General features: G+C 37.7%; 2 protein-coding genes across 8 annotated transcripts in view; both read right to left on the reverse strand.

Moving 5' to 3' along the window:
* Nucleotides 1–17,594, reverse strand: part of hoxb3a (homeobox B3a) — a 46,320-nt gene that overhangs the window by 17,116 nt on the left and 11,610 nt on the right. For 3 of the 7 annotated variants that reach the window (XM_048560527.1, XM_048560529.1, XM_048560531.1), the window contains exons 1-2: nucleotides 17,407–17,551; nucleotides 2,655–2,824 (exon numbers count right to left, since the gene is read on the reverse strand). The gene's annotated coding sequence lies outside the window, so the exon portion shown is untranslated. Of the gene's footprint in view, nucleotides 1–17; nucleotides 2,618–2,654; nucleotides 2,825–9,513; nucleotides 9,606–17,406; nucleotides 17,552–17,594 lie in introns of those variants that run through there. The other 4 variants (XM_048560535.2, XM_048560532.2, XM_048560530.1 and 1 more) reach the window with 3 other exon arrangements.
* hoxb4a (homeobox B4a) lies at nucleotides 4,249–7,625 on the reverse strand. The gene is made up of 2 exons (XM_048560548.2): nucleotides 5,827–7,625; nucleotides 4,249–5,495 (listed from the first exon to the last, which is right to left on the reverse strand). The coding sequence occupies exons 1-2, from the start codon at nucleotides 6,230–6,232 to the stop codon at nucleotides 5,176–5,178; spliced, it is 726 nt and encodes a 241-aa protein (XP_048416505.1). The 5' UTR covers nucleotides 6,233–7,625; the 3' UTR covers nucleotides 4,249–5,175.

Raw genomic sequence — 17,594 nt, forward strand, 5'->3', positions numbered from 1 at the left:
AGTGCAGCTGTACTTACAATAATCCAACCCACGGTGTGTCTCTCTCTTCCCAAATTGTTTTATTCCAGCCTCTCTCTCAACTTATAGGCTTGTTTTTAAAAGGACAGTAGAATTTCACGTCAGACACAGGGAGACCATGTCGGCGATTTACCGACGAATACATATCTATTCTGCAACAGCTGCATTAATTATTTAATGAGTCACGTGATCGAGGGGGAAGGGGGGATTTCAAATTCATACTCCACGGAGAAGTGTCACCTTCCACTGGGAGAGAGGAAAATATTTCGTATTCTTTTCAATTCTTAATGATTTTTGTTTTCAATATGATATTCATGCATTGCTATTAACACCTGCTAAAAGTGGGATTCAAGAGATTTTTAGTCGGGCGAGAACTGAACAAAAAGTGACTATTTCAAAGATTTCAGATCTTTCTAAGACTCATCCTTCGCATTCTAAGTCGCTTCTTCAGACTTAGAACCATGCCCATTCTTAATGGCGTCCTTTATTCATCATAGCTATTACAACTAGAAACATGTCACTACGATCATACATTTCTGCCTGTTTCATTTCACCACTAATTTACTTCTCCCAATGCATTGTCTTTCCAAGTTTCATACGCTATATTTTACCTTTCACGTCCTTGTTTTCTGTCGCGCAGCTGGCTTTGTATTATTGTGGAATCACTATGTATTTTTCAAGAAAGATCCCTTTTCTCCTCGCAAGGACACTCTACTCTTGCTACAAACCTGGCAACAATTGCTACCAGTAACATAAATGCCTCCGAAAAATTTCGAGCAATTAGAGGAACGATACGCCTTTTTGAAAAAAAAATCAACCAAATCTATTTTGTGTGGGTGACATTGTAAGGATTCGGATCAAATCTGTGCTAAAGGCTGCTGAATCTCTTATTATCAGGGAGGGATGGATAAGGTGGAGGATCCTCTTCTGTTTTTTGGTATCAGTGTAGCTATTTCTTTTAAAAAGCCCAATAATCTTGATGAGAATCATGCTCCGAGAAAACAATTTGACACAGAGCTTTAGAACTTGGTCTTTTTTCAATATTCTCTTTGCGGGTGCTTCCTAACTTGCACACCAGCAATATAAATTGCGGTAGGTTTATTTTAAAATAGCACCAGAGAATATTTCGTTGTAAGTTTAAGGAATCTGTCTTAAGTGGCCCATAATATTACCTGGAACTCAGTCTTTGTTCTCTTTAGAAACCCCACCGTTTTCAGAAAATTATAATGATATAATTTAATGATATCCTTATAAAGCTCATCCGTCATATTTATTGCATTTTAAACTGATGTTAGAACATTCCAGAGGCTTATAAAAGAGGATAAAGCATGTTCCGTTATAAGAGGCACCTAAATAATTTGGGGGGAAAAGCATGGGTTGAGGGGCGGGACTTCTCATCCAACAAAGGCAATGTTTTTGTTTATTTGTTTTTAACAGACATTTGAAACTTTTTTCTCTAATACATGATGAATTATTGCGTTCATGTGTTTTTTCGTCTTGAAAAAACACAACACTTTGCAACAATAAACTAGAGTTAGAAAAGATGCGGAAAAATTGGGTTTCAGCTTCCCGCACTGTCTATACAATTTGCATCATATGGTAGTTGTTTCTTAAATCGTGAAAAGGTGATATCGATTTGATGCTCTTAGCGAAGAAAGACCCTGAATAACAATAAGGTTTGAATTAGGGCGTCCACTTCTAGCAGAGCTATGATAAGAATAAGCTAGTCTGCAAAGCCCAACACGTTGCATGCACTAAATGCCTTTCTCTTCCATCCCTCTCTGCCTCCCCTTTAACTCGATGTCCATTGTCCGCAAGTAAACCACATGTAATAATATTTAAAAGTCAAGCTAAAATCTGTTTCTTATCACAAATACACAAAAATGTTTCAATAAAATTCAAGGCATTACAATATTAAAAATTATTGAATCTTATTGAATTTTCTGTAGTGAAAAGGCAGCCTGATAGCAAAACAATGGTTTTTCTTCTCAATGGTTTGAATTTTAGAGACCATTCTGAAATGCAGTTATAAAGACCAGCACGCACGCATACACGGACACAGGCATGTGTGCACGCATCTAAAATTCATCCCACGGCCTATTCTTAGCCATTGCTGAATATTTTAAAAAAGGGATTTCAAAACAAACATTCAAGATCGTTTATCTTTTTTAATGCAAGTTGGAACACTCAAGCAACCCTAACAGAACGGACACTCTCAGAGGCGCACCACAGATTTTAAATCCAGTGAACGAGGGGTAACCCTGAATTTTTTTATCCTTTACTATTGAGAATGTTCAGATAGAACAGAGTCATGTCTTAAAGGTCAAGGGTTTCAGAGGTCAGACTGTTAGTATAAAAACAGCTAATCGGACAGAAAAGTTGTCCTTTCCGTGAACCCTTTCTGCCGTCCTGCTGACCAACCGACATGCTGATTTTATTCTGTAACCTTCATGTATGGTTAAAAACTTCATAAAACGATAAGTAACAAGACACAAAATATAAGCAGATTGTACAACCAATATGTGGACAGTGTGTGTTACAAGTCGCACAGAGCAAGCATGCGTTGCCATATAATTGTCAAAAGAACAACAAAGCGATTCAAAGCGAGGAAATCAATTGACTTTGTTTGCTATTACCTTTCCTTTCAGCATTTTCCGTTCTCCAATTCTGAACATTTTTGCGAGTTTTAAGCATGGTTGAGAGGCAATCTTGCGATGTGACTGAAAAATTCCACACTCTGCTCATATTTTTAAAGGACTCTCCAGGTCGCACACCACTTTTCCCCGGGACGAGCCATCCAGATTTGCTGTTGAGCAACAATGGGAGAAGTATTTAAAGAAAGAAGTGATTAATGATTTCAAGTTAATTCTCGCATTTTCAGAACCTCTCTGAGTACAAATAATGCCTGTGAACTTTAGTTGTATAGCTTGCATTCAGAGCCTTTGGCAACAGTCTGGCAGAGGGTGTAGGACTGACTGGCCTGTGATCTGTGTTTGAATGGAGAAAATTGAACAGCTACTGGCGAGATTCAATGAATAATTCTTATATTATTAACTAAAGTAATTACTCATCAAAACACTTCAGAATTATATACCTTAACGAAAATGTTACATTTGGAAACGCTGCATTTCAGATCATCTCAGTTTCGTGGGACCTCCGGGATGGAGGGGGATGGGGGAAGCACAAAACACATACACATTGGTTAGAAAAGATTTTCTCATATAAGCGACAGATTGTAAATCTTTCTGTTGTCTCCAAAGGCAATTCATGATTTAAGAAAATCAAACTTTATTCGTGTTTCTTTTGTAACAACTGGAACATAATGTAAAACACATTCCAACCAAACATCAGAAAGGGACATTTTGTATTCTGTTCAGATCAATGATGTTTTGCAGGTTGAGTTTAAAGGGAATATTTTTGATGAATGGAGGTAGGGTAGAGTGAGATTACCATTTCGTTTAGTTATGACATCTAAATACAGTTTTGTAACAATATCTGTTAAATTACGTTCTAAGGCAAAACACGTGTATCAGTAAACTGAACCCTTGAAATACTACACTTAAATATTGAATGTTGTATTGTGCAATGCTGTGCACCCCAGTTAGCTTCTCTTTCTGTATGTGATGCAGTTTCAGACTCCAGGTTGCATATGCAATATGTTATAAGAAAGAAAATTAAAATTAATACAAAGCTTCATCTGACAAAAGAGGTCATTTGTCTTCTTGATTATCTATTTGCTTGTCAAAGCTTGAACCATTACATCTTCCAATCCCTTTCCAATACTCAAACACACATGCACAAAGAAGGAAACTGCTAAGAGGTTCTGTAAAAATGATACGATGAATTTAACTGAACAAGATTGAGTGTTCTACAAGGAAAAGGGAGGCATGGTGACGAACGTAAACAATCAAGAAATAACAGATCACTGTAGTGAATTAACAAATCTTCATCAAGGACTGTTTTCCGAACGTATTACCCCTATTAAATTATTGCACATTTCATCTGTATTTACAAGCAGGTGTAAAGGACTCGAACAATGTCAGGATGGGCATTGTGTCTGATTAGAGGTGAACCTTTCTGACTTTTTTTAACCAAAACCTATGTCCTTTGTTATCACCCTGGCCGACTCACACAGCTGAATGAGCTTAAGGAAATTTGAAGTTATACTACAAGATCATATTGCTTCAGAAAATGCACCAGCAGACTTGATATAAATAAACAAAGGAAAGATACACCTCGAAAAAATTTATTTCGGTTATTACTATTTACACGTATTTTGGTCTGGATGAGAGTCAATACATAGAGAACAATGCAAGGACACAGACTGCTAACGAAAATACATCCTCCTGTGGGCCGGAGCGAAGTAGCTGATAAGCTTCAAAGTTTGGAATGTCATAAAGAATTATAAGGAAATTAAAACTGAAAACTTCATCTGTCTAACTTTCCACTTCTTTCAGCTAATGTACAATTTGCTAATACTGAGGCCAGAAGCAAGTATTATATCGTGGCTGTACAAGTCACATGCAACATATTTTCGTAACCACTTTAAATAACTTTGTTGACATAATTTATTCCTACACATGATTTTTACACGTTTGTCTTTAAGTCCAACTACATACATGTTTATTGGCACCGAAAGTAATATATTTGGGATCAAAACGTCTGAAGAAAACGTACATGTCGGTGTAATATTCCAAAGAAAATACCCCAAGTGTTTCTTTTTGTAAAACCCAATGGAAAATGACTCCAAGCTTAAAACCACAAGGGCCATCTTGCTGAAATGCTTCAACATTCTTGTGCGTTTGTTTTGTGTGAATAAAAGACAGTTTGTCATCCCAGGTTGACGAAACGGAGCCTCATTTATTAAAGTGTTCGTTTGCTGTCGAGGTAATCGTAGGCATAGAGTTCATCCTTTGTACCACCAAGTAAACATGACAAATGGGGAGACTTTGGCGTGATTAAAGATGAAACGAGGATTCATCTTTGCCAATCTCTTCTGAAAACTGCAATCTACAATATTACTTATGGGGGAGGGGAAGAGGAGTGGGCAAAATCAGAGTATTTACAGTTTAGATTTTGCCACTATAAATAAACAATCTTTCAGTTAAAATTCTATGTTTATGCGCGCGTCTACCAATTTCTCTCCAATAAGAGCAGCTATAATGTGGCTGATGGTCCACTTGGCTCCTGGTTTTGAGAGCTTCCTTGCGACTGATGACTTGCAGAGGACGAAGAGCCTGTAGTAGACCTGATTTTGGTATTTGGCAACTTGTGGTCCTTTTTCCATTTCATTCGCCTGTTCTGGAACCATATTTTAATCTGCCGTTCTGACAGGCAAAGAGAATGGGCTATTTCCACCCTTCGTCTCCGGGTTAGGTAACGATTAAAATGGAACTCCTTCTCCAGCTCTAGAACTTGCTGCCTCGTGTAAGCAGTGCGGGAGCGTTTGGGTTCCCCTCCTTTGTAATTAGGGTTCACTGAACAAAAAGCAACAACACAGAAATAACTGACTGAACACCACGAATCTCACAAGGAATAGAACTAGTGTACTTAAAGTAAGCATTAGAGTAAGAAAAATGTAAACGTTCACTTCTATCATTAACTGCTGTTCAAAGAGGTCTGAGCGGCTAGGACACTACACATCAAAGGCACATGGCCAGAAGTGTAATTGTACTGCAATAAAAATTTATGGAGGATGTGATTACTGACCTCCAGATAGGCGATCGTAAATCTAAAGAAAAGCTATTTACAGTGGGTGCAATAGATCCCGGACTTTCAGGTGGTAAAAAGCCCAGGCAAACGACTCACCGGTGTTTATATGCAATTTCTTCATCCACGGATAAACCACGGGCTCTTTGGAACAAGCAGTGTTTTGGTTGCTGAAGTTCTGGCTGCAAGAGGGCGGTGGGCTTGGAGTCACAGAGACACACTGGTGGCCATGCTTGCCTAAGTGGTTCTGCAGGCCGGTCTGCGATTGTACGTGACCCCTAGGCGCCACGGCTTGCTCGCCCGAGCCCTGGAGGTTGCTGCAAGAGGAGTACGGCTGCTCGCTGTACGCTGACCGCGGGTACATCGCCTCATGCTGGAACCCGGGCTCCCGTGACCGGGTAAAGTATTCCGGAGAATGGCTCGGTAAGTAATTGTTCTGTGAATACTCTTCACACGGTGGAAATTTAGGGTCCACATAGTTAGAATTAATCAAAAACGAACTCATGACCTTTAATATCTGAAATGCAAAATAACTCAAAATTTTTTCTAACCCAGCCGTTTTTCCTGTTACCTAAACCCTCCTACTTTACTGTCAAGTGAACAAAGTTAGGCGTTCATGTGACACTGACAACCAATGGTTGGTCCCTTTCGATTCCCGGATAAGGAAATAGAATTGGACGGTGAATGCTCCCAAGCTTCTCCTCTAAACAGTATTTGATTGCAGAATTTAGTGAGCTTCTTTTTTTCATTCCTAAAACTTAGTAATATTACATATAGGTTAATTTTGATTTAAGTCCGTTAAACAAACCAAAATTCGTCGACAAAATTTCCCCCCTACAAGTATTAATGATGTCTTGCTAGTCGGTATGACTCCAAAAAATGAGTCAGCTTTTTTAAAAACAAAAAAGCATGAAATAAGATCTGATATATTAGAATGTGTCCGTGGCTTGTAAATCTTTTTGTAATCGCGATGCTAACGCCTTTGCAAAGCTTGGGGAGGAGGGAAGGCGTAATAGCTGGCAAAGATAAATCGTGCTGCTTTGGATCAATAGAAAATTCATCAACTAATTCAGGACACCTAAGTCAACAAATTACATTTAGCAATGCAGTAGACGGCGGTATATTCGCCCAGAATATCTCATCGTGAAACGATTCCACTTCAAACATATTCAAAATACCACAATTATCAGATAAAAACGTTTCACAGGTAGCAGCCACACACAAGTCTAAACGAAGTTGCCCATGTTCACAAACTGTGGGAGGAATGTGAATACACGTTCGCCTCTTGCTACATTGAATCGCATTCGTTGACTTTAATTAGAAAGACGCCTTATGCAACAGAGCTGCACCATGCTTGCAATTTGGAAATCGTATGTTTTTCAACTCCAGAGAAAATGTGACATAAATGACTGTAACGTTTTATTTAAAATGATATATGTAAGATTGAAAGAAAATGCTGCAAATAGCCGGATTTAAATAATTGGAGCTACTCATATTCTTCTGTTTGATAGACTGTAATGTCATGGTCAGCAAACGACATGCGCATGGGATTTCGGGTTGATTAATATCTAAGTCATATCAAGTCCTGTAAAGCTAATCATTTTAACGGAGAAATGCGCAGTATTATCGAAAAAGGTAACAGTTACATTCCATATTTAAATGACGTAACAAATACAGCACCACAGAGTGCTGAGAATTGTTACAACAAGATTGAACAGGGAGGGGTAAGGGTGCTGTGGGGGAGGACAGCTCGCCATTCCAGACAGCAGTCTGACCCGCAGAATCAGGTAGATGAACACTATGCTTCGATTTTATTTATTCAGCTATATTATCGATTTGTACGAAGAAAATTCTAGGCGTGAATACATTCTTCTGTCTTCCGAGTGAATGTTGTAGCGTTTGTGTCGACTACATACTCCCCTAGATACGAATTTGTGACCACAACTTTGTCAACACAAATTCGGATCTACAGGGTATATATAGAGGACAGACATAGATTTCAGCATTTTTGGAGCCCAGAGACGTTCAAAAGCATCCATTGAACCAACCGTGTTTTAGATGCAGCTACACGACTTTAGTGAGAATCCCTTTCTCTGATTTCTTTCAGTGATTTTTAGTGCAACTATGCAATTTTTTAAGCCATTGGAATATGAAGAATACTGTTTCGAAAATGCAACGAAAGCAATGTCAATAAATTCGAATCAAAGTATTCAGGAAGATACTAAACAATCCATTGTCAGGGCCAACTTCGAATCACTGCCCAAATAAACACCCTTACGTTTATATAAATCAGCTAGTTGAGAGGACAGGTCACATGTGATGCTTTCCCAAAACTTTGTTTCCAGCTGCACTGAGCAAAGAATTTTTCTTTAATTTATTCCCAAGCAGTAGGCAAGCCTCCATGCAGCGATTACATGAATCTTGCAGCAGCCATTGCGAAAACCAAGCATCCTCCATTTCGATAAATTCTCCTAAAATATAAAGCGTTACTGTGATGTACTTAGCTGATTTATCTTTATGTAGCATGTCGTTGGAGTGGGAATTAAACGACCAACTAAAATGACCTCTGTAATTTCTTTCATAACCACACACTTCCTTAAAAATAACAACTGCTATTAATTGTCCATAAAATTATATAACAAAAACTTTGCCAACCCAAATACATTTACGACGGAGAAGCAGAAATACCAAAAGGTTTCAATATCAAATTATTTCATGAATCAGGACAATATGCTGTTTCGGACATGTGAACTGTTTCAAAGAACCTTATTTCCGGTCGTAATAAAACATGAAAATGATGCAGGGATTGCACTCAGCACAGCCTCCACATGTGAGATGACTTTATGGCTTTTTGTATACATAAAAAACTTTTTACCGTTCTAACTTTACGGTCAGGTTGATCACTATCTTCCTAACCTCTCCAAAACAGAAGCAGAATTTTATATAATGTCACTCATAACTAATATCCTTTGCCTTTGCACTTGTGTCTTTTTAACAAGCTTTCACTATTGCTGCAGTTAAAAAGGAAACGAAGAGCCTGTTCAAAGGCGTCTTTTCGTAAAAGATAATCCCGGTGCCTTGTTTGACTCGCTGTAATAAAAATGTCGACATTTCGGAAGTTTGGAAGATGAATATATTTACTGTCCCTATCTGCTCTGCATTTCAAAAGAAGCTCGCTATAGATTGCTATCCTAACAGAGGATGGAAGCATCAGCGGGATGGGGGAGGCCTTTTGCACCTCCTGTTTGGGGCTTGCCATAGCATAAGGGAAAGCAGGCCTCAATCTTACTGTAGAATAGGACTCAACACAGCCAATAATATGGATTTAAACAAGTGAACTTGCAATCACTATCATTACAATAAGAGTTTAAAACCTAACTGTATTAACTTCAGTATCGTCATTGTTTTTATATTTAGAAACACAGTGGTAGTTAAAGGGCTGCACTTATTTTTGCATTACCAGTATTTAAATTACACATTCTGATAAATTTTGCAAAGTTAATATGCAATATTCTGTATTGAGCAACTTCATACATACACTTACTTCTCTCGATATCGTACTCCCACCCGTTCATCTAGATACACAAGTTGAGGTTAGTTCAAGGCTAGGCATGTCACCAACTTACTCCTACACCCTAGCATAGTTTTTCCGATTGCGTTGAATCAAGTACACACACACACACACACACACACACGCACACAAAACCCCTTTGTGACTTCTTCCTCTACATTCTCAAATTATACATTACAGGACGCGTCGGTTTGGGCTTTGCAAAAAAATCGCACCGAGTGGTCGAAGAACTTCAACACAAACATATTCGTTCTCCTTTGTCTGTTCTTGAACTGATAGCATCTAGTTAGAGTAAGGCTTTCCAGCAGCCCCCTTTTTTTCCTCATTCGAAATGCCTAGCAGCTTTTTAAGAAGTGGCCAGTACCGGCCTGGTGAACATTTTGTTTTCTCCTTCAGTTTTCGTATTAATCTCATACACTGACAGTCTTTGTTAAACACCAAGGCGTGCCGTGCGTCCGAGTACATTTTAATATTTGTTAGACGCTTTGACCTGAGTTTCACCCCGTTCTTGGACTCTCCCCCTCTACAAGTTCTATAGTATGGATAGGTCTCTCAGTCATATTGAATTTTGCTCAGGTCATTACGTTTGAGAAACATAGCAAGGCAGGAGTTTACCCAAAATAGCATTAAGGCTCTGGAAATTCTCTCAAGCATTGCATGTTCTGTGATTCCATTAGCATCAAATATTTATTATAGAAGTCACAGCTCTAGTCTTCCATTGCCAGATACGCACGCAGATCCAATTTGAATAACAAAAGTAATTAATTGATCTGTTTTCTTGTGCATGCTTAGTTGCATTAATATAAAATGTTATCTTTTTCGCAGTTGCATATTTCATTTATTATTACATTGGCTTAGACAGAGAATAACATCAAGAGATAAAGCAAGTCCCAACACATTTTATATATGTGTGCATGTGTGTGTAACAGCAAATTAATTTAATCTGTTGAAAACGATTGTTTTAACACGTCAGAGGATTTTCTAATTAAAACTAAAGAGAATACCCTCACTCCACACAACCCCCTCCAGGCAAATGTCAGCAAATTTCTCGATCAACGTATATTCAAACTTGCTTAAACTATATTTCATTTTCTTCTCCATTTTCTCCTGATAAATTCTCTATCATTTTGCAGATTGGTGAAACATGTCAATGCACTATTAAATATACACTCTAACACTACTCTAAATTTTTATTTGGCAACCCTAGTGTGGTATTCAGACATAAATAAGAAAATGGTTCAAATATTTTCCAATTTCAACATGTTATTTCGCACATCAAGCAGGAATTTCAATTTAATGCGAAGGTTTGATGGATGTTGTTTTCGAGTGAATGTTTCAGTCAAGTTTGGGGAAACTGCATGATTCTAGCAACCAACTTACGAAATGTTATAGTGTTTAAGTGATACGATACACATTATAACACAGTCCTAGGTGCCACTAAATGATATAAATATCATAAAATTGCGTTGCCGATTTCTTCCACCACGCCTCTACCCCCCTCCGGCACACCCGCTATAGAAGCCGCTCTGATTGGAAATGCTGATTTTACAGAACAAAATGAATTCGTTTTAGACAAAATACCTAAAATGCACGAATAATCAATTTCTTGGGGGAAAATAACAAAGGGTTAGGGATAGGATAAGGTGTGATTTCACCAGTTCCGAAGATTTGCTTGATTCGCCGCCCAATTTAAACCGAGGCAGAACATTTAATATGCAAAAAAAGAGTGCTTGCATTTACTTTCCATCGTGGTATAAAGTAAAATATTTAATCCCTACATTACGATCAGAGGACATGGGAAACGTTGTAATGACGCAAAGTGATTTTATGTTTATAAAAATTTAAGCAAGCTATGTGAAATAATAACATAATCTTACCAGGGCAAAAAAAAATCTTTTGAATTCGATTAGTGTTAATTTCAATTGTGATAATTGAAAGGGATAACTGTATGTCTCTGCCTTTGTTAAAATAAGAAAATGTACGCAATATGCACATTGATTTCACGTTTAAGTTGAGATACTAAACTATTCAAAAGGACTTGATTCGATGTGCATCCCAAAGAAGGTAAAAAGTAGTGACTTGAAGAGTCAGCCCCTAACTTTCCCTCAGTGTCTATATTTGTGTGTTTGAAAATACTTTTAGTATGTGCCATACAAATTGCTCATTCAAACATTCAAAATTTAAGAGCTTGTATATTTACTTTAAACAGATTTATTGCAGAACAAAAATAGTGCAAACAGATTTAAAATGAGTTCTGGGCGCAGAACAACCCTAATCGTGCTCCCTCTAGACAGATTTAAATGGCTTATTGTGCTTAAATGATCGGACTAGGGGCCATGTTTTGCAGATTTTTGTGGTAACTTTTTAAAAGTTATGCTTTAGCTTGAGCAAGCAGTAAATGCGTATTAATGGTAATTAAATGAGACTGACATCCGGGTAATTTGAAATAGATGTTAGATTTTTTCCTTCTCGCTTTTGCAATATCTAATAAAATCACTTGCCTGCAAACTGCCTGAATGGGCGCTGAGAGATAAACTTATATTCTAAGAATCTATAAATTGATAACTGGAGGAATCCGCTCAAATTAATGCTCAGAAAATGGAATAAGCTAAACTGTCCCTTTTTGAGATTTTGAAAATAATTTTGGAGTTTTTCGTTCCCATTTCTCGCGATTTATTTGCGAATCTGATACTTGAAAGCACAGTAATACGTCAATTAATTCCAAAACACTCTTTATTTTTGAGTCCCTTGCCCAGCCTTCCCTACTTACACCTATTCATGTCAATATTATGTTTGAAAATCTGATGAATGTATGTATGAACTTTTATTTTATGCGCCATTGTCGTATTGTACAATGCAAACTGGAACTCGACTTATCTCATGGCCTCTTGTCCAGATAGAAAAACAGGCATTTACTCTTCATCCTTTTCCGCCATATCACCTAGTTTAAATAAACCGTTCCCGTTTTCATACAACTTGACTCTTAAATATTTTTAAAAGCTGATTATATCTGGCGGGAAATATTTATCCCATCTATTTGTGTTTTCAAAGACTCTTTTAACCAACACCACAGTTACTTCCGTCGGCGATCTGCTGATTTCTATTTATTGTGCACAGTGTCCTATAAAAGAAATCAATTAATCCTCCCTGTTTTTGTACAGATCCTGATCAGGATAGTTAGCCATTCCTCCCCCACCCCCAACCCACCTTTCTTACTGTCTGTCTCCTTCTGTCTCCCCCGTTTTAGTTTGCATACTTTGTAGATTGTTGACAATCTGTGAAGTCTACTTCCACTTCCACATCTTACCTCGGTATCATTTTCTCAACTGTGCCGATAGCCAAGATCATCGCTTTTACCATTGACATCGAACTGAGTCTATCTAAGCAGACAACACCAAGTCACGCACGACGTAAACTTTTGACCCTCCACTTTTTGACCCCTTAGCTATAATGCTGTACTAACAAGCCCCCATGAACAGTTTCAACACCGCAATCCTCAGACAGTATTGCTGTACAGTTTTGTATTATCCCCCACGAGGCTCGACTTTGTATTAAGATTCGTCCTGCTTCAATTAAGACATATAATCTAGAAATGGAAAGATTTCACTGAGACACTGGAATACCTTCAAAGTTGGTTTGAAATCTTCAAGAATTTTTTTTAAACCGCCACTGTTTGAATGAATTTGTATCATTATTCGTCAGGAAAAATGTCCAAACTGAAAGGGTGAGTTTTGAAGAGACAAATGACTACAGCACTTAGAAACTTCTGATAGTGCATAAGTAGAACATTTTGGGGAGATATCAAACAGACTCCTCCGACTCTGTCCTGCCAGATTAACTGAAACGGAAAGCATTGCGAGGGATGTGGCAGAAAGGAGGCATAATGACTATGAACTTGGTCTGAAGCGGGCTCTGGTGGCGGATCTGACACGTTACACGTGCGAAATAACTCCCTAATTTTGTTCGTATTTATTTGAAATTCTGCTTTTGGTTTGATTTTTCTGTGCAAAATATCCTAAGATGTTCGTAGCAGAAGTTTTATTTTCGAAACCATTGTCAATTTGTCAGTTGTGTGCGTTCCGTGCGACGTTAGATTGTTAGCAATCGTGTCTTATTAAATGAGAGCGGAGTAAATTTAAACAGGAAAGCAGGTCATCAGAACAATCCCTTAAGGAGTGAAGCATTAACAAGGGTTTTTATTATGTTTGTCATTAGATTGCATAATAATTTCGGAATCTTAAATACAATCCGAAATTAATTTAAACCAAATTCAATTCAATTAAGTTATAGTATTACATTGTAAATGCTGAAAAGCGAACACTGGGTCAACCAGTTTGGGATATTGATGTTATTCTTTCAAGCTAAACAAATTGGCTTTTCTGTTGTGAAAATAACTGGTTCAATTGCACAGCAGTAACAGATATCAACCCGTTTTTGTTTAAATCAATGGCGGTTAACAGATCTGTAAGGCCTGTGAACCATCAGAAAACTTAAGCCTTTCTTGGAGTATAAAAATTATTACGTAGCCTGATAGCCATTATATCGTGGCTTATAGTTTTTATTTCATTTTACAATTTATTAAGTGAAGAAGATGCATCGAAAATAATAGTGCTGTGTAATTTTAAATCTCACCTTATGCCCGTGTAGCATTTAATTAGACTATGATATGTATGGTGGCCTCGTTTAGGTCGCACGTTCTGGAACAGGGTGCTGGTTTATGGCCTAAAGTGATTCCAGTTACTGACGGTTGAAACCACGGGGAAGAGTTAACGATAACGCACGCGATATGAATGCTTTTATCCATATGGCTGCAACTAGGTGTTTAATATGGTGATATAATCAACTGACATATTTATGACTCCGTTGCGCGTTCTGTGACTGCGTTTTGTTCCCGTTTCCCCTAAATTACAACCTTAACCTAGTCCTCCTATCCATCCAGGGCCTATAAGGCGCACCAGATGCATACCACTTAAAAACCTTAACAAAGACAATGCATCACCTTTAGATCATACCCTTAGCCTGATAGGAATGGTTATCGATCTCGAACGTTTCCATGGAACAGACAATTCGCTTGTGATGGTATCAGGAACAAATACATCTGTGTTAGAAGGGGCAAGGAACGACACCAACTTTCTCTGAAGCCAAATTAGTAATGTTACAGTCGACTATTGATTCATACTACAAACGTTTGTGCTTGCCTCGATTTACAAACTGCAAAGGAGGGCCTTTGGTTAGCCTTAAGGAAATGAACGGAATGGTTACTTGATTTTACGGCTAGTTATAAAATATTTACATGAATTTCCTCCCTAAGAGCGTTAGGCCCAATTGGAACTCAGCAGCACGTTTCTAAAACAGGCAGCCTTCTAATCTCTGTATATATCGTGCGATTCGATATCCACTTTCTTACATTCAGGTCCATCATTCTTAGTCAAGTTTGGTGCATTTTAATGATGTACTAGTATCTACCAACAGCCCGTAGATTCTTGCCACTGTCTGCTTTTATTTATGTTCTGACAGTTTCTTTCTTACTCTAGTCAAAAACTGTTAAGCTAACGTATTTCCTGATCCTGCTTTTACATCAGATTGAAGAGCATAAGTGAAAGGCCAAGCATAGAAGCCAGCAAGGTTAGAAAGAATAGAAGTTGGTTGTAGCTTTGATGCCAATTGACAGATTATTTTGTTCCTGGGAACAAACGATGAAAAAATTGCAAATCAGTATTTTTCTGCAAATGACAGGCTCATTCCAAACTCAAAACATTGATCCGTTTCCTTTGAATTGCTCTCTCGTGTACTTAGGAATTGAAAACAAAATAATAGTATTAATTGTTGCCGTCTTTTATTTTACTACAGAACACTGAAGAAAAATCATTCAATTACTCCGAAAACTCTGAATAAAATGAGAATTGAAACGGAAGACCACAATGTACTTCCTCCATCAGGGATGTGTTTTCCTGTTTACACACTGGATTTCCTCAGATATCAGCGCGGAAAGGCAATAAAAATAATGACAGAAACATTTCGCCATTCTGAGAGAGAGAGAGAAAAAAAATCTTTCCTAACAATGATTTAAAAAGCTCCCTCCCTAACCCCTCACACTGCACACCGGAAGCGGCCAGAATTAAAAACTTGACGGATTCGAGGACTGTGTCACAACAAATGATTATCAACGGGTGAGAAACTTGACATTTACTGATGGGAAATGTCAAAGTATAATTTTCGTCTTATATATCTACATTTCTCCTTAGACTGGTTTGTGACTGTTCAAGTAATCGTTACAATGAGTCTCAAAATATGTAGACAATCACATTAGCATGTCAGGAAGCCCATTACAGTAAGAGAGATATGTTTCCAATGTTACTTGATAAAAGCACACAGCAACAATATTAAAGAACTGTAACGAACAGTAAGTGCAGTATATAAATAAAATACTAACTAAATTATAAAACTTCCAGTCTATACTTTTTTTTAGTGATACTTTACTTCTAGGATCAAAGGATATATACTTGTGTTAAGAATGAGTTTAGCCTAACAAATAGCACCTTTTCCCTTGTCTCTCACTTCAACCTGAATCCCCAAAGGATTTTCTTTTCGTATAAAAGTCTGCAAAACGTTCAATTAGTTGTACTTAAGAGTCACATTTCAAAACGATGGCATTTATAGACGTTAAAAGACTATAATTCAACACTGACAGCAGTGAAAAACAAAGTTAAACGCTACAATTTAAAATTAGTGATTGGGTCTCACGCCTGAATTCTGAACTTGGAAAGCGTGGCACACCTAATATTTGTATGTTGTTTTGCTAGCCCATTGCGATGCAAAACACGCCACTGTCCGCTTTTAGACATACATATTGGACTTTTTAGCAGAGATTAACATTTTTTGTCGCCCCTTTGCTGACCTTGAAAACATTATGAGTTCTAAAGTAATTAATGTAGAAGTACCTAGACAAAATAAAAACCGAAAGCAAGTGTGCAAAATTGAGAAGGTGAGGTTGAGGGGGATCCCGGGCGGGGTGATGATTGAATCAAAAAATATCATTCAGGGTCATTTTGAGATTAGATTCCACCATAACATGGCTGCGGTGGAATCGCGAATTACGTCTTATTTAATCTTTGCAAAGTCTTACGGTATAATTGAAAATATATGTTTGGATGTGCCTTCATTTAAACATTGAAACAATGGCAACCAGTTTGATTCCTCATTTAACAAGATATTTAACGACCATTCTTTCGAAATTCAGTTAGTGGGGGAGTCAAGGTTTGGAAAATTAATAGTCCCAGGAAATGCTTAAAATAATATCAAGATGTCCTTGACTATACACGGCCTTCCTCAAAAGGGCCGATTTCCTCTTCAAAGCATGCATGTAAATTGATAACAAAATATGAAATTTATCTCCGCTGGACAGTGTTGACTGCCCGTTTTCCTGCAGAATGATTTTTTCCCCAGGAAATTGCAAAAACGTTTTGAATATTTTAAAAATAAAAATAAGTTAAGGTAGAAACGAAGAAACAGCATCCAGGAGGAGCCATGTTTGCTACTTAGATTATTAACGACAGTAAAGTTTGCATAACGTTAGCCACTGGAACATGTTTGAGTATCCCTACTCCCACCCGTGCTCAATGTTAAACAGTTGAAATTCATTTTTATTTTAATCTTTGCTCCGAGTTATAAATCAACAAATCACACGCTAAAAATCAAAGTAGTTTGCTATTATTGTATTAAGTAGAAGGGGGAAACGAATTCTCTAACACTCAATGAATTTGCAGAAAGCAAGACGAAAGGTTGCCAGAAAAACCGCAACAGTGTGTCTTATAAATGGGAAATCTAATCCAGTTCAATGTCAACTCGATAAAACACGAAGAGCATTTGAGTCTATTTAGGTAAAATAATCAGTCGCCGGGAAAGAGGCCTATTAATCTCGAGCACTATAGCTCACGTTTCTTTATAGTTTGGGCACAAAGGATAGGTAAAACGTATATTTGAAGAGTCTAAAATATGCACTATTGTAACTTAGACATTTTTCAAGTTTATTTTTTCTTATTTTGAAAGATTCTTTGCGCCCTGCTGGCAACCATACGCGTCCTGTTGTATAGTTCGACGTAACTTACCTTGAGCAGTACAGTGACATCAGATTTTTAACTGTAGTCAGGAAAGATTTTGGAGCCTACGGGTCTGGTAAAGGAGCCCTGTTCGATCCCTCTGGAAGACTAGCCACATTATACGCTACTGTCTGCAAACCCAGTCAGATAAAGTTCAGCGTCACCAACATTATACAGAATGTGAAATATATTGTACC

This window comes from Stegostoma tigrinum, chromosome 31 (genome assembly GCF_030684315.1).
Source record: "Stegostoma tigrinum isolate sSteTig4 chromosome 31, sSteTig4.hap1, whole genome shotgun sequence".
Classification (NCBI taxonomy): Eukaryota; Metazoa; Chordata; class Chondrichthyes; order Orectolobiformes; family Stegostomatidae; genus Stegostoma; species Stegostoma tigrinum.

What these genes read in the sequence shown, in the direction of transcription:
- hoxb4a (XM_048560548.2), bottom strand. Translation starts at nt 6,232, where the DNA reads ATGAGTTCGTTTTTGATTAATTCTAACTATGTGGACCCTAAATTTCCA. An exon ending in GAAATTGCATATAAACACCG is followed by an intron (nt 5,496 to 5,826) that starts GTGAGTCGTTTG and finishes CTTTTTGTTCAG; the next exon opens with TGAACCCTAATTACAAAGGA.